Source organism: Amphiprion ocellaris, chromosome 5 (assembly GCF_022539595.1).
Source record: "Amphiprion ocellaris isolate individual 3 ecotype Okinawa chromosome 5, ASM2253959v1, whole genome shotgun sequence".
In the NCBI taxonomy this organism is placed as follows: domain Eukaryota; kingdom Metazoa; phylum Chordata; class Actinopteri; family Pomacentridae; genus Amphiprion; species Amphiprion ocellaris.
In genome coordinates, this window is record NC_072770.1 from 13,455,361 (window position 1) to 13,480,470 (window position 25,110).

Below are 25,110 nucleotides of genomic sequence, written 5' to 3' on the forward strand. Positions count from 1 at the left end.
GAAATTAAGGATTTCAGCCTTTCCTCTATAATGTGAGATATTTTTTAATTAACAGTTTTTACTGTCTGAAACTGTCCAAGCATGTTTGGTAGGTAAAGGAGGGGCCTTGAAATCCAGATGTCAAGGTGAGGAAGAATTAAATAATCAAGCAAATTTCTTTAAGTTACATCAGCTTTTATTTACTTTTAAATCAACTAACACAGAAATTTTAGTTTTTACACACAATGTATGGTTGGTCTAACATAATTATGTCAACGCAGCTCATCAAAACAATGTTTGCAACGTAAAAGATTCATCTAAATCTGCTCGATTTTTAGAGATTACCTTTCAACCGTAACTTTCTCAGAATGTCGCTGGTCATCTTTTAACAGTTAAAGTCTAAGCTCTTCAGGGAGGAGTTAAAGGCCACAAACAAGGAAATAAAGATGGACTTCAAATGGACTCCAAATGTATGCTAATGTTGCTCTGTGTCTGCTAGATGTGCAAATAATAGAATAGCTTTATTTATTTATTTATAGTAAAAATAAATAAATGTGGCAAACGTTTGGCAGTTTGTAGAGAAAATATGTCACCATTGTGTTAAAAGCTGGTTCTGCTGCCCCAAATGCACCAAAAAGAAAAAAAAAAAAGCCCTGATAGATAGCTTTAAATTCATTGTTAGGGTCAGTTGAAGCCCAGCAGCTCATTTCTGGCCACAAGCTTCTAAGCAACTTATTCCAGAGCAGCCATGTTCAAAGGTCTCTTTACAGCTGCCTTTAACACAACATTAAACCATCGTGGCAAAAAATGTTAGAAAACCAGCTCCCCCAATATTTAAACCTCATCAGGGATCAGTTTTGGTTGATGTTTGCTGTCGGAAGGAAGCACTACTGGCTCCTGCATGAACAAACATTCCGTACAGGTGAGTGCGCACCTGTGATTTGGCGCAGCACAAACTCTTCCTACCTGTTGAGCAGCTACACGTGCATCACACACACACACACGCACACACGCACGCACGCACGCACGCACGCACGCACACACACACACACACACACACATATACTCTGTGCGTGCGTTTTCCCTCCAGAGCACCTTCTGCTACAGTGAGTGTGAGGCAGCTGAAGCGCTGAACCGCCGGCCCTGAAGGGGTTAAACGCTTCTCCGTGCACGGAGCGGCTGGCTGGAGGTTAGTTCGGCTGTTGCGGCGCAGAGCTGGTGGACGCGGGGGCGGCGACGCACCAAACCGGGCCAAGTTCACAGCAAAGGTGCCACTACTACACAACCCAACAGCCATGTCGGAGCGAAGGAGGATCTCTGGATGTGACTGCGCTCAGTCTTACTACTACTGAGCGTGTAGGTGAGAGAGAGCAGAGAGGAGGAGAGGAGGAGAGGAGGGCTGCTTTTCTGCGTTTGTGGATATCGCCTTTCTTCATGGACGGGCAACGGGGCTTTTACGAGATGGAGAACCCGACAGAGAACCCCAGCAAGGCGGCGGAGTATCTCAAAGAGCTCAATAAGATCATCGAGACTCAGCAGGGTCTGCTGGAGAAGCAGAGGATCCGGATCGAGGAGCTGGAGCTCCAGGTGACGGATCTTTGCAAGGAAAACGCCTGTCTGAAGGACCAGCACCAGCGGCACCTGACCACCTGCAGACTCCAGCAGGGCAACCACTCCACGCTGGGGGCCATCAAGGAGAATGTCATGCAGGAAAAGTAAGTTGTGTGTCCGGCTGGGTTCGGCTGATCAGGGCGCTGTCAAAGTTTGTATTCTGCTTGGTGCCACCAGATTGTTTGGTTGGAGACATCACCGCGTCTCTGTTTTGTTTTCTGTCACCAAACCAAACCAAATGCCCGTTTCTCCGCCACTTTGTCACGGCTCCGCTCTTTAATTGTCCGTGTAATTTGTGACATTGTCGGGGATTATTTCAGGCTCACACACACACACACACACACACACACACACACGGGCGATGCGAGCGGTACACGCGTATTGCGTAATGGATCCCGCTAGGCGCACCGCACGCCGTGGAGCCTCGGCTGGGTGACATGAAAATGAGGTTCTGTAGAGCGCAAACTGTGTCAGATCATCGTGGAAAAAAAGTCAGTGGGTGTGAATTTGTTGTTGTTGTTGTTTTTTTTTATTATGACAGGAGTCTGCTGTTGTTGTAAAACTAGTTTACGCATCTTCTTGTCTCAGCTGAGTTCCTCCATCTATTTCACTAATGTTTTCTGGAGACAGTGTAAGGGAATAATCACAGAAAATGTGCGCAGCCGCCTGCCTGCCTTGTTTTCCTCACCAACGTGGAAGGCTTTTACTTTGAAAGGACGGTGGTTTGGGGTACTGCCCACCGCCACTATCACAAATGATTGAGAAATGTTCCATCGCAGCTGCCAAAACGTATGAGGGCAGCTGCTTTGGTGGATGGAAGCAAACATGAAGGCAGTTTTAGCAAGAAGTGTGGTTATTTTTTAATACATGGAATGTTTTATTGAGAAAAGCAAGCAGATTGTTTTAAAGCTTTCACTCTTTTAGATCCATCAGAACTTTGCTTTTCTGACAAAACATATGGACTTCCTGGAATATTGTACAATTCTGGTAATTTAATTTGTGGATATTGTTCAGCCACTGAGCCATTTAGGGTTGTTCATACAGATATGTCTAATTTTACATTACAGTGTCTAGTAACTCTCATCCAGAAATGTAAGCTACTTATCAAATATTCTCTGGTGTCAGCTTCTTTATTAAATAATTGTGGTTTATTTCTTCCTGCCATATTTCCCATAAATGTGGCGGCTATGGTTCTGTGGCTAACTTTGCGCTTGCTACCTATAAACATAGCAACCATGCTGCCACCTACTGATTTATGGACTACAGTTTTGAAGCATTTTATTTGGAATCTGGCCTTGTAGCACTTTTAAATTGGACCTAAGGAGCAACTGGTGGGTCTGACTGGAGAACATAAGCACATACACTGCTTTATCGACTGTTTTACTCTAATTGGGGCCATAATATCGTAAATTAGGACTATGCTGGTTTCAAAAAAACAATTAAAACTAGTGATTAAGACCATGAACTCATTAGGAAAATGTTTACTAAGGTAACAAGACCAGGTGAGAAGAAGGGTCATTTTCTCATAGGCTTTTGTACAATCTGACTTCTTTTTGTAGCCGGAGCAGTCGCCCCCTACTGGTTATTAGAGAGAATACAGGTTTAAAGCGCGTTTACTTTCGCTTTGTCCATCTTTCTATACTTGCACAGTCTGTACTTGCTGCTTAGAGTTCTAGGGAAAGGAACTCACGTAAAGCAGTGTATTATAATTTTTACATTCATTATTTCACACACTGTCTAACACTTGTCTCTGACCTAAGTTAAACAATGGAAGTAGTCGTCTAGCTAGCTTAACTACAAAAGGATCTGCACTCGCGGCAGCAGTAGGAGGCTTGTGCTGTTACCACAGTGTTTTGTTTCTGCACAGTGCTAACATGACTCATACCCCAACAACAGCTACAGTAATGGAAAATATAACACATGCGGTCAGTTGACATGACATGATTGAAGGCCACACATAGGACCCAAATTTGAATTGACATTTCTGGTATTTTCTGCCACATTAACCACAACAAGCTTGTAGCAGCCCTGATCCCAGTGAATATCAGTATCTGGTCCTGATCCCTGACCCTCTACTGTTGTGTTTTAGGTGCATTTGAGTCACCCTGGACATCATTTGACATTCTGAAACATAGATGTAAACAATCAACATGGCTGGCCGCAAAAAATGCTGGCAGGCAGCATCGCTTTAGTCAGAATATTACATGCAGTAGCAAATAAATACTATGAATGCTGCATGTTTAGGAAGGGTTATATTAGCAAATTGCATGGGCTGAGTGATGTTGGCTTCTGTGACTGATGTGCAAAGGGTTAGGGTTAGTCACTGATGTGAGACTGTCTGCTTCTCCTGATGTTGGGGTGCATTAAATTGGTTTTCCAGTTGCACTTCTGACTTCAAGAAGCTTTTATCCATCACACTATTTCTGACAGTTAATTGAATGCGACATTAATACTTTCAATGAAATCTGACATTTGAATCTGTAATAGGAGGACAATTTAAAATAAAAAATTCAAAGTTTGTTGTAAATCAATAGTTTGAGCTCTGACCAGTTTCAGGGCAAGAAAGTCATGGACAAAAAGACCCTTTATATTGATTTTGTATTACTGTAAAAGTTATTGCAAGTTGTTGTAAAGATTTCCAAACATATAGTAAATTTGTGTTATTCCTTCCATCACAGATTTTATGAATAAAGGCTGAACTGCAATGTTTGACTTCCTGGAGATGTAAGATCGATTCTGGTCCCAGATGATGGAAAGAATCAGTATATTCAGGAATTAGGGTTTTATCTTGGGATTTTCTTTGCTAAGTAATCAGGAAACCTTCTTTTTGGTTACATTGTTATTCTATAAATTGGCAGAAAATAATGAAGTTTTGCAATTTCCCAGGACCCAATGGGATTTTTCAGAACTGCTGATTCTGTAAGACCCAACAATTTACAGTGAAATGAGATTCAGCTTGGAATGACACAAAGTAGAGAAAAGTAGATAATGGTAGTGACTACTGCAGTTAATTTATTGTCAAATATGCTTGACACAGACTGAAAAACTGCCATGGCACTCGGCAAGTAAATGTTTTGGATTGTCTTGTAGATTTATTCAGACTTTGAAAAGTGTCTCCTGAGCTCCAGAGAACATTGGACAGCATGTGCACCTCATGATGAGGAAACTGTTGGTGTGTAAAATTTGGAGTTTGGCTTTAAAAATAATAACACTGGGCCATAAATCATAATCACAGGGAGCTGAGGGTTGCCATGAAGCCATCCTGCTTTGCAACATTTCCTGCAGTGGTCCGATATGAACAGAGGATGTTATGAGACATATGATACAGCGAAAACTCTGACGTTTCACAATTTAATATTATCATCTAACTGTATACCAATGCAGTGCTCTCATGGTTTCCTTCACTCCCTCCATCCACACGTCTCCTTGCTTGCCTCTGCAAATATGAAACTGCAGCATCTCCAGCGGTGAGTGATTAGCGCTTCAGTCTAACAGATAGTTTGGTGATGATAGCAAAAGTTCAGACATCACCAGTTATGCTGCAGCTTCTACTGAAAATGCTGCCTTCACAAAATGTAATTTTTGCTCGTGAAAGCTGCATCTACAGCAATAACCTGGTTCTGTTTATTCGTGCCGAGTCTGAGGCCTTTTTAACCTATGACATCATTATCATATTTGCTCGCTCATCGTTTGTACGGAGCTATAAATAGTTACCGGTACAGAGTGGAGGACAGGAGTCCGTCTCTTGGGATTTTCAGTCTAATACGTGGTGTTGCTTTTTATACCTGAAAGGAAACGGAAAGGTGTGTGTTTGAAATGTGGCTAAAAATTGAACAGTACGCACGTGTTTTGTTTTTTTGTTTTTTTAGCTAAAAGCACTCAACCTGCGCACACACAGCTGAGAGGGAGTCCTGTCCCCTGTGTTCTGTCAACAGTTGGGCCACGTCAGCTGTTCTTTTTGTGCTGACCGCAGTCAGCATACAGTCCTGGCCTTGACTGGAGGGCCGGTGAGGGAGCTGTGTTCCTCCCAGGCCCTCTGACACACACACACACACACACACACACACACACACACACACACACACACACACACACACACACACACACACACACACACACACACAGTGTAATGTTAGCCTATGACGACGCAGCAGGACGGGTCACCCTGTTACTCCAGGTAATCAGTGAAATGAGAGAACGTGGCGGCTGCTCAGAGGTCTTAGCAGCTCTGGAGTCTGTTTGTGTTTTGATAGAGTGGCAGCATATTGTTCTCTCCACTCTCTGCGCTGTGAGCTAATCCACTGCGCCGTTGCTCTGCGTTTACTCGCTGCTTTATTTGGCTGTTAAACTTCACAACTGGCACAAACTTGTTCGGCTCTTGTCAAGGTCGGATAGGATGTGTGTTGGTGGATATTTGACCTACAGCTGCGAAGTGCAAAAGGTTCCTCTGGCAGTTTGGTTTGCAAACCTTTACATCATCGGTGTTTAGGATTACTGATGCAATGAAATGTTTTTAGGGAGACTTTGCTGTTGGGTTGTTACAGACCCCAACAAATCCACTTCACAGCCTTTGTGCAATGCAAGTCTACCTTGTTACCTTCAATTTCACATTAAAGGGCCTATATTGCACCCACATTAATGAAAGTCTCACATGTAAGAACTAATTTTTTTACTTTTCAGCTCGTAATACCACAAAGATCCCACTTTTTACCCTGACTGTATAACTGCTGGTTTTGGCCTTGATCTAAATGAACTGTCTCTGTGTTCATCATTTAAAGGCAGCTGATTGGCAGCTGTCCACGCCCCCTTCAGGAAGAAGACTCTCTCTGCACTTGTGGTTGAATCAATGTTTGAGACCCGTACTTTCTAGCACTTTTAACTTTTTCTTTCTGTGTTTTGCTTGTGGCTGAGATACTTAAAAGTGCAGCTCTAGAAGGTCAACAAACTGGGTAACTGACAAGCAGCTGCTCATTCTGAATGGTTCACCTGGAAGCAGCGACCAATGAGGGGGCAGGATAATACAAGCTGGACGACTATTGGTTCCTCAGTTTCTACATAGAAACTAAAAAGAAATCGTACTGAAGTAAATGTCTTCATATTCCCACAGCTTTTATTTCACACCTCCATTTAGTATGTGTTGAAGATGCACAAAACAGGCCAAAAGTGGATTTTCACCATATGGAACCTTTAACATATTCATCAACAAATCCAAAACAAAACCTCCATTAGTCCACTGCTTCCTGCTCTGTTGCTCTCAGCCTGAGCTAGTTGTGAACGGAAACCTTTGAAAATTTGTTAGAGGTATAGTTCTGTCTTTAACAATATGGAACTGTTGGGGTTTTTTTTGCAAATATTGCTCAGACAGATGGAAATATCGCATTTGCTGGGTTACTACTTTCAGCTGCAGGTTCACACACATTTGGATTGCATATGGAAGCAGACGAGGTTTAATAGTTTTTGGACAAAGGAGCTTGATAGCAAAGAGGAATAACATACTTCACACTTCTATGCTCAGCTTGTATGTGTTCAAGAGATCAAATCATCATTTACTTTTGGTTCTTGGCATTTGTTTGTGTTGGTTTTCCTTTTCATTAAGGACTTTTTGAGCATGTTGACTTTCAGTTTTACTTTCAAACAATGTGTTTTAGATAATCTGGCTACACTTTTGGATTATTTACATGTCTGACAAGAATTTTTACTTGTCGCCAATGAAACAATGCTTTGAGAACTTGTTAACATTCCTTTTTTGTTGCATTGCAAACTGTGCAAGTTTGGGCTGTGGCCTGTCAGACAAAACAAGACTTGAATCTGTCATCTTGGGTTCTGAAAATATTTTTTCTGGAAATGTTTTCATTACTCTTGACATTTGAAAGACTAAACAATTGATCATGGAGCAAAAATATAAAGTTTAACACCCCCCTTTGGAGAAAATCAAGGTTTAGACCTTGCTAACAAGTCTGTAGTGTGCTGAGAAAAATAAACAGTCAACTATAACACCATGATTTAGCATTTTCATCTCGAAACTGCAGTTAGTCTCAACACCATCCGATGTTAGTCTCAATACCACAGATTAAGACTTCCAGGGTTTCGTACACGATGAACTAAGGAACAAATCCTGTCAACTTGCACTGTAGGACTTTCTGCATTATTACTCTTATTCAGAATTGGTTTCTAGTTCAAACATGTATGACTGAGTTGTTCCAGTACTACAACTTGTCATAATTTTGCGTATAGCAGTTTGAGCAGAGTCATAGGTGAGCTGGTGTGCTTGAGCTGAAGAGAGTCAGGAGGAGTTTGGGCTTCATTTGAGTAGAAACAATAGTGCAGGGTTACATCTAAGCCATCTTAAGTGGATTATTTTCATGGAAAAAAGTTCTAAAAATGTAACTGATACACAGAGATACATTAGGTGTTTAGATTAGGTGTTTATTCAATGATCAGAGTTGACTTGATAATGAAAATGATTATTACATCTGACAGATTCTACTTCTTGACCCACTGGATATCAATATTTCTGTGATGTTTTTGCAGCCTTTTGCAGTTCTTTAAATTGACCTTTATTAATCCATGTGAGGTATTTCACCTGTGATAACCTACACATGTATGTCATTAAGTGATGTTTTCGCAGTTCTACATTAGCTGTTCAATAGCACGCTGCTTTTGTAGCTTTAAAAATGTATTGAATGAGGTGAACTCAGGCAGCCCTCCTTCACACTGACTGCATTCTCACAGAGAATGAACAAACCCCCATACGTCCTTCACTCATTCCAAGAGCTGTTCTTCAGAAAGTGTTTATTTCAGACCCGACTCAAGGCTCCATCGGTTCTGCGTGTGTGTGTGTGTGTGTGTGTGTGTGTGTGTGTGTGTGTGTGTGTGTGTGTGTGTGTGTGTGTGTGTGTGTGCGCGCGACGCTGCAGGAAATAACAGCTCGCTGGTCAGTAGCTCAGTGCAGTGAATCAGGAGTCAAAAAGTGAACACTGCCAGAGGATATATGAAAATTGGTCAGGAATATAACAAAGTTTTGGGTTTATGAGTAAGCACATATGCCGCAGTTGCTGTGGGCAAGCTGTGAAAAATGCACTCTTGGTGATGCATTTACAGCCGAAGCAGAAATACATTTTACACAGACAAACAGTGTAGATTTTGAACCCCGAGGGTGGTCTTGACAAGCTGCCATCTGAATGCAGAAGATGAGAAGAATAAATAAACTTTCAAAAGGAGAAACGCATTTTTGGAATGAAATATTCATGGAGGGTGTTAAGAGATCTGCAGCTTTATAGGATTCTGTTATTGTTTATTCTCAATATGTAACATCCTGTGTATTACGTGGTGCTTGTTGCTCCTGTTTTTTTTGATATTTTATGCAGTTGAACTTTCAACAGAATTAATTAAAAAAAAAAAAAAAAAAAACTTTCTCATCAGAATGTGGTGATTTATGACACAGTCTGGATGGGCGTCAGACGGGAAATGCTAAGGAGAAATTGATAGATTGCTAAATGTAAAGTGAAGAAATCAGCTTTTTTTGTGGTAAACAGAAACTACAACACAAACAACTGCTCTAAAGGAAAAGCCGAGAGATTATTTTCCCTCCTACATCAAATCTTTTCCTATGTTGTTGCTTTGAATTTGCCCCCTGGTGTGAAATCGTGGGATGAGATTGAAAAGTTAATTAACCTCCAAATTAACATGAAGCAATATTTTGGCTCAAAATGACTTTGTTGTCACTTTTAACATCAATCTGATACAGGTTCCAATTAAAACCATATTTTCTCTGTTAATGACAACAACTGAGCTGTTTCATGTCACTTTTAATTGCTAAGACTGCTGTTGTTGTACCTCCACATTAGGCAGCTTTTACTTGACACTGTGTCAGCGTTAGGAATCGTAAATGTACTTTAAAAAATTTTGTGTTCAGAAGGTGTGATGTGCACTGGAGCACAAAGCGGTTTGTCAAGTGTGTTGTGTATAGTTTGATGGTATCAGACATGAACATGTTTTTATAATTCAACCACAAAACTCATCAAAAAAGACATTTTAATCAAAAACGAAGTCCTTAAAGCATCAGATGCAGTCTTTTTTTCTTCAGGGGCATCATTAAAAGTGCATTATTCGGTAGCTAATTGTGGTGTAAATGTAACTGTGCGGATTTCAGGAAATTCTGCCTCACATAGGACTCTACATCAGTGGTACGCAAATGACTGCCATTGGGCCAAATTTGCAACTTCAATGGAAACATTTGGTTTCACAAATTAAGCAGTTTGCATTGAAATGTTTGTGTAATTTTCCATAATTACAATTTAACCAGAAGGCAGTGTACATCTCAATAAATCAGACTTCATGACAGTTAATGCCATTGAACAATTTGCATTTTACACATAAATTGGTCGCAGTCTATTGCAAACTTTCTCAGACGTGAGAAGCTGCGATAGTTTACAGTAATGAACTGGTTACCGTTTTCCATTATTGTAACGCGACAAGACGCATAATTTTGCCTATTTTAAACAATTTGAATGAAGTATGATGTGAAGTGAGGCGAATCAAGTCGAACACATTATGCCACATCTTTATTTACTCCTTCATAAATAAAGAAAACTTGCACATTTCTCATTTTCCAAGACGAAACTAGAAGAGGAGTCTGACAGAGCATAATTTATTCCGATTTAAGGGTTCTTAGATACTTTAACTTTTTTGCTTTTTTAATTAACAAGATACAGACTTTGTTTACATGCAGGCTCCACATGTACACTGCAAAGTGATCAACTATGATGTTAAAATTGTCATAGAAAATGGTCTATGTAGATGCAGTCTGTTGGTTTTGAGTAAATGTGACACAAATGCGAAATAATTTTTGCTGTTTTCATAGTAATTTTTGTTCACTGTCTGAGATGCTGTAACTAAGTGGAGACTAGAGGCTTCTCTGTGCCCAGCCAGCTTCTACTGTAGTCAGCATGTGAGGCGTTTAAGGGACATCAGTAAATTATAGTGTCTATTGTTAAGCACATGTTCAATAAGTGAGGTTACTTGGGAGTAGTTTAATTTATCCTTTTCCTCTGCGAGATACTTTGAACTCAGTTAAAAAGGAACCGAGTCTTAAGTTTTATTCGATGCAGATTTGCGCATTCTCTTCCCAAATAGAGTTCTTCACAATATATATCACATAAAAGAAATTCTCACAATGTCACTTTTTAGTACCAATATTGTGCAATCCTAGTAGACGTGGAGTTCAGAAATGTTAGACATGTTTCAGTCAGATCAGTGTCACTTACTCATTGTTGGGTGGAAATAAAAATATTTTTTGCTCGAGTTTTTTGATCTTTATTCATAGAGCCGTATTGTTTTGTTTGGCCTTCCAGTTCTGTAGCTGTTCCTGGTGGAATTCGGTTGTTTTTGAGATGGAAATGCTTTAAAGAAAAAAGTTACCATCTGGAATGGAAACATAAATACAGGATGTAGTTATCTGACCTTACATTCAATCCTAAAGCAAACTGCTTTTAGAAATCTGTTGCATATTTGAAAGAAATAGAATATTTAAAAATACAATACTCAACTGAAGAAAAAGTAAAAATGAAAAATGTACACCCTGTGAAACTATGGAACTTTAACGGTTGAACTTGCTGGCTGTTACTTTACTCTGCTTTTTTTTTCTTTTGGATGCTTATAATTTAAGTCCCAACTGAACGTTAATCTTTCTTTATATTTCAGGAATGTTTCTGCCTGAGGTTTGCGGCTTTCTCAAGGCTACATTAGCCGCTAGGAGCACAACCCACTCATGTCTGACCAACCTTAGAGTTGTGCTGTTGCACTGTGGGGAATGTAGGCATTTAGGTTTTGACAAGGAACAACAATATATGGAGTAATGCAAGATATCTCTAGTTCTTCTGTATTGATTTTGATGCCTTTACCCTTTGTGACATTGTTGTAATGGCAATGAAGTCAGTCCTTCATCCTGAACCATCAGATAATCATCCAAAATGAAACCAAATTATGTGTATTGGTCAGTGTATATAGTAGCACTGTTGAGCATAATTTAACAGTAACTACGCTTCTTTCAACTCACCCCTGCTAATGTATCCTCAAACCTGCCGCTAGCTGTTTCCATTTATGTTTTATCCTGGTTTGCCATTAGTCAGCACCGTACAACACAATAAATAAAAGATATATCTGATCATATATGCAGGACAGTCCTAGGTTTGTACAGAAATTGCATCACTTTCCGGTAAACTTTTTTTGGTAATAGTTTGAACTCTCCCTGTCAGACTCTTTCAGAATTTACATTAAAATTTAAACAAGTTGAGACAATTTCCTTGAAGTATTAAAGTGGATCTCTCTGAACGCTCTGTGTTGAGTTGTGCCTATCAATAATCTTGTGGCAGTGAGGGAGCACAGCTCTGTGCTCCTACACAGCCATTGTTTACCAGGGCAGAACAGTAAAAATTAGATTTTTTTTTCTTGATATCTTTCCAAGAGGCACAAGGTACCCAGACTGTTCACTGCAAAGAGACACTTTTGTTTACCATTTTTACCATTGTGTGCATCTTTAAGACCAAACAATCGAGAATAATGATTTGATTGTGAAGGCTTAGAAACCTGCACTCTATGACTTAGCTTTCAGTTAACTTCTTCTTTATTGGTGTGTTTGTGTCTTTGACGGCAGCAAAAACTGTTACTTGACACTCAGGTCGGCTGATTTCCTACATGGCTGTTGTCAAAAAACTGTCATAAACTGTTGTGAGCTCATTGTAATATATGAATAGCATTTTACATGATGTGTTTGACAGCCTTGACTCACGCTAGATTGAAATCAAACTAAACATGGATGCAAAGCAGACAAACCACATCTCTCCAGCCTTCTGCAAATGGAGATTCTTTTTCAGTGGGTGCTGTCCTTTTAAAAGTGTAATTGCACAAAGTAGGGCTGTCATTAATGATTACTGTCATTACTGATGAATCTATCTTGTCTGTCAGAAAGTTGAGTCACGCTTATATCGTCAAATGGAGCATGCCACATTATAAGCTAATGTTCAAACTTTGCGAGCCTACTCATGCATGGGGGACATTCATGAGGCTGAAACAAGCGAGTTTACAGTAAGTTTTTGCAGGTAAATCCATTTCATATTACCAAACATTAGGAAAAATAGTATAAAAAAAATGTAAAAGTTGTCTTTGATGCCTAATGTGGAAGATAGAAAGTGTTTTAGTTACAGTATTCAGTGTCTCTCTGCCGTATTACAGATAAACAAACTGAAAAATTATTATATATGACACTGAATGCAGCTGAAATGCCATCTTGAGGTTAATTTATGTTCGAACTGTTGCACTTAGAAACGTCTTTTTGGTCTTTAAGATTAATTGCACTACTCATTTACCTTTTTTTTTTTTCTTTTCCCTGTAGCCTACATTGTATGAAGCGGTATTGGTATTCATGCAGACAGGTGACAGCAAACTGTGCTCCCCCTGGCGCTGGCCATTTGAGAGCAGATGATAACACTTTTCTCTAGGATTTTATCAGGTGTGTAAATGGAGGCCATCTATCATTGTGCTGAAGCCATTTAGACTGGCTTGACCGCTGCTCATCCATTATATCACAGTGGACCTAAAGGCTGACTGTGGAATGACCTGCAGTTGTAATTTTCACCCCCCAGCCTTGTCAGTTATTAGAGAGGAAGGTGTGTGCCAATGTACACGGAGGTTATGCTAAAGTCCAAAATGTTATGATTAATGGATGCTGAATGTGTCAACTGAGATTCAGTCGCCTTTGAACTATATGTTTAGTCATTAACATGACAACAGATGGAGGTGATTCTTTCCCGAGACTATGAAATGCACATAGGGAACACAATAGAAGTGAGTGAGGAATATCGCCTAAATGTCAACATTTCTTACCTTACAGTAATGGTTGTACTTTCTGAGTTGAACAGAGGGGTATTTGCTCTTGTAAAATTACAGAACTAACAGTTAACATTTACTGTATTCAAAAATACATGGAAGGTACCATTTTTTTGGGAGATTTTTACTCTGCAATTCTGAGGACATTTTTGGACAGTCACTCTGCCCTTCTTTGTAAAATTCCCAGTAGATGTTCTATTAGATTCAAGTCCAGTGACATACTTGGCCAATTTTTTTCTTCTTCAAAGACTCCTGTGTGCTTTGAATCATTCTTTTTTTTTTCTGGACTATATCTACAGGGATTCATGGTATCATCTCCCCACCATGTTTTGTTCTCATGCAGCTGTACCACTGTGCTTCACTGCTGGGACTATGCATTCACTGTGGGAGTCCTTTCCAGGTTCACAACAAACAAGCTGGATCCCATCTAAGTTGAATAAATGTATCTTGGTCTCATCTGACCAAACAATGTGCTCCTAATATTAGTCAGGCTTCTTTTGTGGACTTTTAGCAAAGCCTCTTGCTGTTTTGTGCTAAAGTGGCTCCGATTAGCGAACTGTGTTCTATACCTCCTAATCATTGCTGACACAATCTTTCCACTGATTCTCTTTATCATTTTTCATCTCTGAGAAGTGTCACAATCAGATTTTGCAGTTCTTCTGTCAGTTGTTGTTTGAATACAGCCAATGGGTCCAAGACTGATATTTTTGATGTTCACAGGTCATTTTATAACCATGTTTAAGCACCATGTTTGTGTGACCACAGGGTTTCTAACTTGTATGTCACTGTTTACAGGTGTTTCCTCTTCTGCTGCACTGACTTTCTGCTTTGGAGTCTGTATTTTTAAGAGTCGTTGTAAAATCTTTGTTTGTGATTATTTATAGAAGGAATGTCGGCATAATGCATTGAGAAGTGATGGAATTTTGGCATTTAAGTGATATTGTACAAGGATATGTTTACACCTGTAGGATTGCTGGAGGTGATTAGAGTGTAGATGCTGTTTAATGCATAACAGTACCCCTCCTCTTCTTCTTTCAGCCCTGCCCTTTATAAATGCTTTATATACTGATATGATGACAGCTGCACATGGAGAGTTGGTAAGCAGCCACATTTTAGGCAAACATAAAATTAGAACTGACAAGCAGATGTTTAATTTAATTGATTTTTGGAAAAAGGCTGTGCATGTTCAAATGTCCTCCTCGCTGTCGTTTAGGTTTCATTTTGGGTCCCATACAAGCTTGGCATGATTTATAGTGTAGGTAATATTTGTAAACCTTTCTAATTGCTGGGTTTAATCGTCGTCGTCCAGGTTTTTTATGCATCAGCTGATTATGGATGGGGATTCACTGAGTGTTGTTTGTTTATTTTCTTCGATCTTGGCCAACACTCACCAGTGGATTTCTGTTTTAAATGTGCATGGACAAGAAGCATTGTGATCATATCAATGAAACAACACAACCCCAAGCTTCCAGTGGTGGCCCTCACTCAACCTGTTGCTAGTCAGGTAGTTCCAATGTCCCTCCAGCAACGAACAGATCTGTTTGGTGGCTACATGGCACTTGGACATGGAAGAGGAGTGAACGAGGTTTTAAAAAAGAGCATTAATAGGAGATTTGTGAGTACTGTCGTAGTAACTTGATGACTAATTGTTTTTTGAGGCAGAATGAGCCTGCTATGCTTTGGCTTGGTGGTGCTTATAAATATTGCGTGGCCGTGATGATGCAAAGATTGATTTACTCTCTCTCGAAATCCAATCTTGAATCAAACGCTGTCTGTGTGCCGTTCATTATAGATCACTGTTTGTTTACAGATTCTCTCTGGTCGTTTTGCGATTCCATTAGAACCTTAAGTGGAGTCGGTGCAGCCTCTTTGCCTTGTAGCTCCAATGATTGCAGAACTGCATGGTTACCTAAGGCAGGATTACAATTTTCATCGATATCTTGACAGCTTTTACATAAGCAGTAGGATCTGCTGCACAAATCACACCCTTCTAATTTCTTACACAGTTGCATTAATAATGGCATGATGGACAGACTATTACTACAGATAAGAGAAGGCTTGAATTTAGCAATTGGCATAGTGGCATGTTGGGGAGAAAAGACTATTGCTTGAGAGAAGTTTAAAGAGAAGTCAGAGAATCCTCTAAGATAGCAAGTGTGCTAATAAGGCATGAATGTGATGCCATTCAATGATACAGATATTTCTTGCAGATTAACAGATTTCCAGCAGATTAGCAGGTATTAATAGGATCCTTCTAATGGACATAACAGTTGGTTAGAAAGACCTTCCTCCACCAAATTTAGACAGTCTGATATTAATCTTTGCTAGAGGAGAATCAAGATTGCCATGAAACTTTATTTCCCTGTCACACAATCAAGTTTCTAGTTGAGAAACCTCATCTGCATAGTTTTACATGTATCATAACACAAAATGTGCATTTTTCAGTTGCCAATCAAATATTTGTTATCAGTCCTTTACGGCAGAATATCCAAAGGTTAGGTGTTAGTGCAAATGAGCTCTGTGAAGGATAGCTGCAGGTCCACTCACAGAACTACTTTGTTAAATTCCTCTGTGAGATGTCATCTTGACATTTTCAGCAAGTGCAGTTTGGAGGTTTGGCTTAATGGTAGAGTGAAAATCCTTTGTTTTTTGTCAAATGCTGCTCTGAGTTACGTCCTTGAAGAAAGACACCAAACACAAAGGTCTCCGAGTCCTGCAAATGGCATGTCATGCAATATTAAACACTAGGCTGTATAAACTGTGTGGTAGCTCTCGATTTACCTCCTTCTGATTATCACAAAACTATATCCCACTCATGCATTTGTACTGAAGATGGAAATTTGTTGGCATACGGTCGTGATCAAGCATAACTTCAGTCCCAACAACCCTAGAGAGCTGTTATCTTGTGAAACTTTGACTTTAAAGAGAAAATGAAAAAAACTATGCTTCTGCCTTTCTCTTTTGAAAATGAAATGTTGTCTCTGTGGCCTTGACACACATTGGTTTTTAAGTAACTCATTGCCTGCATATGTAAAAGTAAATGCTTTGCAAATGTTGTCTGTACCTGAAATGTTCCAAGTATTTATGATATTTACAGTTTGTGCTCAGACCCAAAGCCCTCCTTGAGGCTACAAAGCCAGTATGGATGTATTGACAGCACAGAGAGGTGAGTTCCATTTCATTTCACATCACCCAGCAGACTGAAAACTAAAGCTGTTCTAGAGGCAAAGATTTTCCACTCAGCTTATAGTTGGATCCTGTGGGTTTTCTCAGGCATTAGAGTCTGAGTATCTGTTAAAGGTTGGTTGAAATGACACCTTTAAGTCTGTGGGCTTCAAACATGAATTATTAATTCTAAATCAATGTTGATCTTCAGTGCTGTACTGACCAACCTCTGCTGATTTCAATTCTTATGCTAGCATTTTCATCTTTTGTTTTGTTTAAGCCATACATTCACATTAAACAGATATGTTATCAAATTTTTTATGCACTTTTGTAAGTATAGAAATACCCACTGAGTATTTCAGGTGTCCTTTGTAATTTCTGCCAGCCCATAGCTTTAATGTGGCCCTTATCCAATATTTGAATTGAATTAACTTGCTCATATGGAGTGTATTATTATGGTGATGTTGGCTACTGTAAGTACAGCTCGGCGTAAGTGGGGCATTGATATTAGATGTTCAGACTCTGACCTTGTCTCTCCCCACAAGGAAGGCCCTACAGCAGAGATGAGAGGGAAGTGACAATAATAACTTCCCCTCCAGGGAGACAGAATGAAAAGCTACAGGTGGGCTCTGGTGTCGGTGGGACTTTCTGAATGCTATATAAACAACCGCAGCGCTGGTGGCAGCAGCGAGTGGTAGCTTTCAGGAGAGGTGTGGCAGAAGGCAGAGCACTGGTGGCACCAACTTAATGAGATGGGTGTGCTGATGGATGCTGCAGTTACGTTTTCTATGGTTGTTAGGACATTATGGCTCATTTTAGTCAGTGACCAGACATTTTTGTGTGGAAAAACCTGCTTATAGTCAAATATTATATTGTAACATAATATTTTGGTGTCTGTGATGAAATTTAGCTGTCAGATGGTACTAGTATTTTAAAACGATTCAAGCATGATTAAGCATTAAGAAAAGGGCAGGGTGATGGCACATCTGCATTGGCTTTACTTTTCAGTCCTATATGTCTATCTTTTATATACAGTCTGCTGTCGAGACCCTATTCACACGTAGTCTGTCTGTGGATGATGGATGCTTAAAGCTTTGGCATCTAAAGAAGGAAAACACATGCAAACGGATGCAGAAGACACTGGGGTCAGAAACAGACAATGAGCTAGACCACATTTGGAAGTGGTCAGGCCTGCATTGTGATCAGACCTTAGCAAATACAATCTGTACAGCATGACCATTCTGAAAAATGAACACCAACCCCACACACTGAAAGGTCATGTAGCTCCACCTCTTCCTGCTAAGCCTGACAAAAGCTCCAGGTAGTAACTATAAAGAGAAGAGCTTCCATTGACCAGGGAAGCGTCTTGTTTGTTCACAAGTCAGCAAGTCAAGTTTTACTTGCAATTGCACATGGTGATTGGAGGAAACGTATGAGGCCAAAAACTTCTAAAATATTTTGGTTCTCATTAAAGTGTTATCTAACCTTTTTGGAACACAGTTTTATGGATGTCCATTTCTTGTCGGCTAGGATTTTGGTATATCCACGGGTATTTGTGGTGCCATCTGTAAATGTCATCTCCAATATCATCACACTGCCACCTGCATGCTTCATTGTTGGAATATATATCCACTGTGGTAGTCCTGGCCAGGTTCACAACAAACATGCTGGACCCCATCTGAGCCAAATGAACGCATCTGGGTCTCATCTGACCAAACACCCAATATTATGCACCCAATATTACAAAAGCTACAGGTAGTAACAGTAAAGACAAAATTAGTCCATAAAGCAGCATCGCTTCCATTGACCTGGGATGGGCCATGATTAGTGTAAGTCAACCAGTCATGGGTTTTAGCAGTTTGCATATGGTGACTGAACAAAGTCTAAATTAAGCCAAAAATTTCTGAAATATTTTGTGGCTCAATAAATACTTATCTTACCTTTTCTGAACCCGTTTTTATTGACAAACAACCAACCGTTCTGGAGTCATTTCAGTCTCAGTCAAAACACTAATGGTGGCGCTAAATAAAAAGCCACAGAATAACCAAGATTATTAAAACAATGTTGAAGGAAACATCATGTTGGCACTAATTTGTTTCCTAGTCCTTCCACTGGTAGCTGAGTTATATCATAGCCTGGATGAAAGTTGCTGATGACATCCAACAGTATAATCATTCCAGTCCCACCACCAGCACCGCTACTTGTCCCACTAACATAATGATTTAGAATACCGTCATCTCGCACTGTCCCCCTGCCTCCGTCAAGCTATCCATCCGTTTTTAAATAATTTCTGATATTTCAAGCATCTTTTCCTCATGTGCTACTTGGTTTCCTAGCTGTGAGGCTACTGTTTCCCACACTACTAATGTGATGAAACAATAGTTTGACACTGATGTCCTCCCAGAGTGCTGCACTCCTCACCTTATGATCTTGCACAGCGAGCCTGGCCAGTTGCCTCATCTTTACTTCTCGTTATATAAATTTCTTTCTTTCTCTCGGTAGCTACTCAAAGGTCGTGACCACAGGTGAGGGTTAGAGCCCAAATTGACTGCTAAATCAAAAGCTGAGCTTGGTTGCAGAGCCCCTACTTTACAGCTGCATTTTTTTTCCTGTGGTAACATAATTAGCCAGTGACCTCTGGTGCACTGCTGTTAAATCTACTTGTGTTTTTCATCCATTGTGGTTTGGAAATGTGAACAGTGGAAGCATGGAGATTTTCCAACAAGTGGTCAAACATTGGGTTATGAAATACCAAAAGTAACATAAAAATACAGTGGTGTCTGGAATGTTCTGTATGGCATACCTGTGTTGTCAGTTTACCAGGTACAGAGTACTTTAAGCTACTCAGAGCAATTTTGTGAATATAATTTCCAGTTGTATGACTGACACACATAGTAATTTTAATCATATAGCCAGTTAACAATACATGGGTTGTTAATGTCTTATGTGAACAAAAAGCACAAACATTTTTGGATCCAGCTTCTCAAATGTGAGAAATGCTGCTGTTTTTTCTATTTTATGTAAGTTTTAAGTTGTAAATTAAATCTATTCAGTTTGTGTACAAGACTTTATTTTTTTTCTCTTACATTACATTTTGTACACCAAATGATAAATTGGCATCTGTCATTCCAAGGTTAAAAAAAAAAACTACAAAAGTCATAGCTGAAATACAGAAAGTAGTAAATGTCATTGAATGATTGTTGGAAATCCAGATCTGCCATTTAAGTTCAAGTCGATTGGCAGATTTCTTTCTAAAAATGTTGTTGTTGTAATGTACCGTTTGTTCTCTTGTGGTACAACACAACATTCTGTCATGTGAATTTCAAATAAAAGAGAGATTATTTAGTAACCAAAGGTCAAAATGGAGCATGATCTGTATTTTAATGAAATAAAAACTTTGACGTAATACAATTACAGTGCATTGTAATTTGGAGGATTCCATATAACACATGCTCATTTTGCCTGCAGTGCCAGAAAACCACAGAGAAAAAAAAAACACAGATACAACATATAAAGTGTATCTCATTTGCAGTGTAGATTTTTGCGCACTGAAATCCATGGACTACTAATAAATCCTTATAAATGTCTTGTACAACTCATACTTAAAGTCAAAGCCTGACATAAAGATGATGTACGACACAAAATTCACAGTTTTCAATGCACCTTAGTACATTCTCAATACAGCAGAGAAACAAAAGGATGGCATATATTAACATAATTTTGTAATTTATTAAAAAAAAAACTTTCACATAAATCTGACTAACAGTTAAAGCACTCAAATTCTGGGACACTGTCAATAAGAGCAAGAAAATGAAAATGAATACCACAAATGTCAGTAATGCTCCATCAGAAGACTATGAAATGAATCAAATAAAAATAACGCTGCCTTTTCCTCTTTCTGTCAACACTGAGGACGCAGCCATCATGTTTGAATGCCAGTGGGCTGAAAAGTGCTTCGGCTTGTTGTTTACGTTCGGGTTGAGCTCCACATGGCGGCCAATCGATTGATCCGTACAGAGGAGCTGCAGGTTCTGACTGCAGGAATTAAAGCATGAAGTGTGAGTTAACACTTTGCACAATATTTAAAACATTTATATACGGTCTGTCCAGCTTTAAAGACTAAAACAGCTACAGCTGATTCAATAAAAGAGGCGCCCAAATACCTGTTTTATACTGTAATCATATATAGGAACTGAGAGAGTCCACAGTGGATCTCCTAGTTTTCTTCACCTTGTATACAGACTGTAGTGTATATTTGTGATAAATGCTCCCACATTCACTTTGACCTGGGATAAATGGATAGATTACAGCCATATGTGTCCTCACAGAAGCTTGCTATCAGTTGTATCTTCGCCACAAGGCAGTTTTGAGGGTAACCTTGTTGTAAATGTGTCTGAGATATCCTGGGGCGGAGTTGGTCACAGCACAGTGATGTTGCAGAACGACTCTACAAACTGCCCACCCATCCCTTGCCTGCCAGGCTCGTAGTGGGTCAGCAGACAGCCAGCCTTCTGGGTCTCTGATTGCTGGTCCGGCAAAGGAGATGCAGACATGTCCACAGGCTAAAGAGGGCTGAGATCCCAATTCCACCGTGTTCCACTCTCACGAGCCTCGGCAAGGTGTTTGCACGAACTGCCCTCCTACTAGTATGTTCCATTTTCTGCTCCAAAGAGGTCATTTGATGCAGCTAAAAGGCCTGTTTGCATGGGCACTGAATGACCTCTGTAGGATTACTAGGAGTGACTACAACCTTTAAAGGAACAAGTAGTACTCCGGGATTGAGAGGAGAGGAATTGTAATACAGGAAATGTTTGTAATAACCCAAAATACAGTATGCCTCATTTGTCAATTTATTTTTAGCTGAAATGTCTCAGAGTCTGTGCTGCCTGGCCATCATTGATCAAACTGAAAATCTTGGTGATTTGTGGTGACTGGGGTTAATTGTTGATTCGCTGGTATTGATAAGCAACCTTATCAGCCTCCACACAGATGTATTGTGGTCATTCTGTGCTTTTGATTTAGCAGTAATTGAGCTTCTTGCTACAGTAAACCAATATCAATCCTGATGCGTGGCTTTAGGTCTCATTGTATGAAATGTATTGGAATGTTGCAGCACTACTCGATGGGTCTGCAGAGGCAAAACAATGTCGAGGCAATATTCAGCTCAGGCCAGGTCTGAGTTCTGTTTTATGTAGTCGGATTTGCTGGCGTCCTGTTGTATTACAGCGGGTTTTGAGCCTGTATGTCAATATATCTGATGTGTTTGTGATGTAGATGGTGAACAGTAAACTATTCACAGAATTAATAAGTCTGTTTGGATCTACTGCATTTTGGATCTTGTCTATTATTTCTTGGCTTTATCGGGATTGGGTATCAGATATGCAACTATACATAACCAAATGCTGAAGTACTGAAGTCATTTTGTCGTCTTTTGATTAATGTGAAGAATTGTTGTGATGCCTTTCTTAGATTTGATTGATTTGATTGGATATAAATATTCAAATTTCTCCATATGTGAAAGAAAAGTAGCTACTTTATAGTGTCATAAATTACTTCACCAGCAGCAAATTTTCAAAAACAACTATGGATGTCTCACTGTGAACATATTTTACAATTTTTGTTTCTCCGCGTTCAGACAAGGTGGTAAATGAAGTGGAAAAAGTTTGTGTTCTCATGTGGCACTCTTGTTGTATCAGATTACAGTATGTGGCGATCACAACAGTAGCATCTACATTTAACTAAGAAGATCAAGATACTTTCCTAAAATGGATTTTTAAAGGTAGTCCCACTTCACTTGTTCTTAGACAACTCTACGCCACTTAGCCACCAGAAAAATGCAGTTAAAAAGCACTGGTAAACTTGGCATACCTCAGTTTAGTGAGAAAATGGCTCTAATTAAAATGCACTACTAGGAAGTCGGTTAATCTGACAGTACATTCATCCAATTCAGATATTAGCAGCCCATTAAATGGTCCATTATCAGGGCATATTAGTCCGCTACATTAGGGTCAGTACAGATCTCTTCCACCTTCAAGTAGGCTTAGTAGGGATGGTATTACCCATTCTGATCATTGACAAGAAAGTGACCCTGATAATGTCAGCAACTCTTTCAGTCGACTGAATAAGTGAAGGCAAACTCTCCAGTGTAGTCGTCAACTTGAAAACGTACAAAATGGAGTTTTGTAACACGTTAAATGTAGCAACCATTATTCTTTTTTAAAGTAAACTTAACCAAAAGAGACTAAAAAACAGTAAATGAAAGCAAAAATCCAAGCAAAGCTAAAACTACAAGAACAGTCAGAGACAATACTTGAACTAAAGTCTCCAGAGTGAATACAGGTATATAGTTCACTGAGTTATGACTCCTCCGTCCCCTCCAAATGTAGTCTTTTGTTTCTCTTTGTAAGTGAAATGTGACTACATTGCCATTAACTTTAGTGATAATGGCCGACTGTGCCTGCTAGAAGGTTGTTGAGGTCCCTACTAGCCCATATATAGGGAATGATCAGTGGTATATTAAGTACAGAGCATCATCAATGAGCTGTCATTGAATTTCCAGGTACAACTGGGGCTATTCAACTTAAAATGGAAAATGTCAGTTTGATCTAATCTAAAATGTGTCCATCCATATTCACGTCACTTCAGTGACCCAGAGCAGTCACTTGTCCACTAATCATGTCTTCCATAGCACTGATGATAACCCCTCATCTCTTCAGCATATGAGTTCTTGCTGTCCTTTACAAATAGCTAAAGGGAACTTTATGAGAAGGTATTATGAGAAAACTCTTAGTGAGGATCTTTTACTGTTGTTTAGGAGAATAACCTGGTGGTAAGACAAGATCCTTTGTGATAGCTTTCACTTTTAAAACAGCTAATCAGACATGTAAACGGAATAGGCTATGGTCTGCAGTTGCTCAGTCGCATTAGGCCATACCACAAATGTTAAACCCACATGATCAAGGTAAACAATGCATTTCCATGTTCCAGTTCTTCTTAATTCAATTTACATGTCTTTGTATGACCGTGTACTCCAAATATGTGTGTGCCATTCAGGCGTTGTGTTTGTCCTCCTGGATGTGAGGCAACATGTCCATTATGAGTCATTGTTATGCCTCATGATGCAGCATGTGGTAGTTAGGCTAATAAGAATAGCTTCTCTGCAAACTAATTAGGAAGAAATGTGACCTAGCGTTGCCCTGCATGAAGGTAATAGCCATCCATACCGCTAAAACATGCAGGCAGCTGGCCGGACATTTTAAACACTCTGCAAGTCCAAGGACTCTCTTATTGATCAAAGATCCCCGGGTTGTCGTTTTCTCTTTAAGAATGTCCAAGCTGCCTCTTAACAACCGCTACATCTAAAAATTAACTGAAATAGATCAAGCAGGATCTATTTTTTTTTAACAAAGTTGCGCCATGAGAGAAGGCATTTATAGCCTTTTCCAAAAATTCTTCACTCAGATGCTAAATAGCAACTGTCGGCAGAATGCTTGTTTTTATCCTCTAAAGAGTTATAATCGGCGTCCTCTAAGGCGGTCAATGACAAAGACTTTATTATAGCACACATCTGCAGCTAAAACTACACCTTTTTGCTCACTTCCGTGGTCCTGTCTTTGCCAGCTGCACCCTTAGCTCCCCACGCGTCATGAGCGCCGATATCTTTTCCAGCTTCTTTGTAGGTGAAGAGGTCTTGAATGTGATTTCAGGATAATGAATGCCATGTATTGGCGACAAGCTCCTCACAGTTTTCCGTGACAGATGAACCCTATTGGAATTATTATTTTTTTTAACGGCTGCCAGATCGCTGTGACTCATCTCCACTTTGTCGTTCGACTGCCTCGCTTCCAATTAAATCCCGGTGATGAAAAGCTGCAGTTAATACCTGTACCTATAATAGGCACACTTTACCTTCTAATGATCCATACTTACAGGGAAATAATGTATACCCCAAGGAGGAGCTCGTCGTCCTTCAGTGACTTCAGCAGCAAGCTTGGGCTCTATGCGGATACATGTGGGAAAGATCCAACTCATTTGTACATGTCACAGTGCAATAAGTGGCTGTTTATGGAGTAGATGGTAACCAGTGTGTGTTCATAGCTGCCGCTGTCCTCATTGATCTTTCTCTAGCTGTCCACTGACTCCTAGTCGATGACATTTGACATTTTCCCAGTGGATGTGGTGACTGGTTTTAGTTCCAGAAAGCTTATGTTGTCTGCTTCATTCAGTCTCTTGTCCACCAGGTCTTGCCATTTCACCACAACAGGTTTTCTCCAAGGGTCCTGTTTTGTTGCCGTCTTTCGAGTGTACAACAGAGATCTTAAAGGACCAGTGTATAGAATTTAGTGGGATCCGTCTGCAGAAATAGTATGTAGTATTCAGAATTATGGCTTCAACCATGTACAGTCACCTGCAATGATGTGTTATTGTGTTTTCATTTGCTCAAAATGAACTCTTCATATGGGTAAACAC

The 25,110-nt window shown here is 39.7% G+C and overlaps 1 protein-coding gene across 3 annotated transcripts in view; it reads left to right on the forward strand.

Annotated features, from left to right (window-relative positions):
* The first annotated feature begins 1,167 nt into the window (after positions 1-1,167).
* iqsec1b (IQ motif and Sec7 domain ArfGEF 1b) overlaps positions 1,168-25,110 on the forward strand; it is a 222,139-nt gene continuing 198,196 nt past the window's right edge. For all 3 annotated transcript variants that reach the window (XM_023278167.2, XM_023278168.3, XM_023278171.3), the window contains exon 1: positions 1,168-1,694. In XM_023278167.2, the coding sequence (XP_023133935.2) occupies positions 1,414-1,694 (281 nt within the window). In that variant the 5' untranslated portion in view covers positions 1,168-1,413. The remainder of the gene's footprint in view (positions 1,695-25,110) is intronic.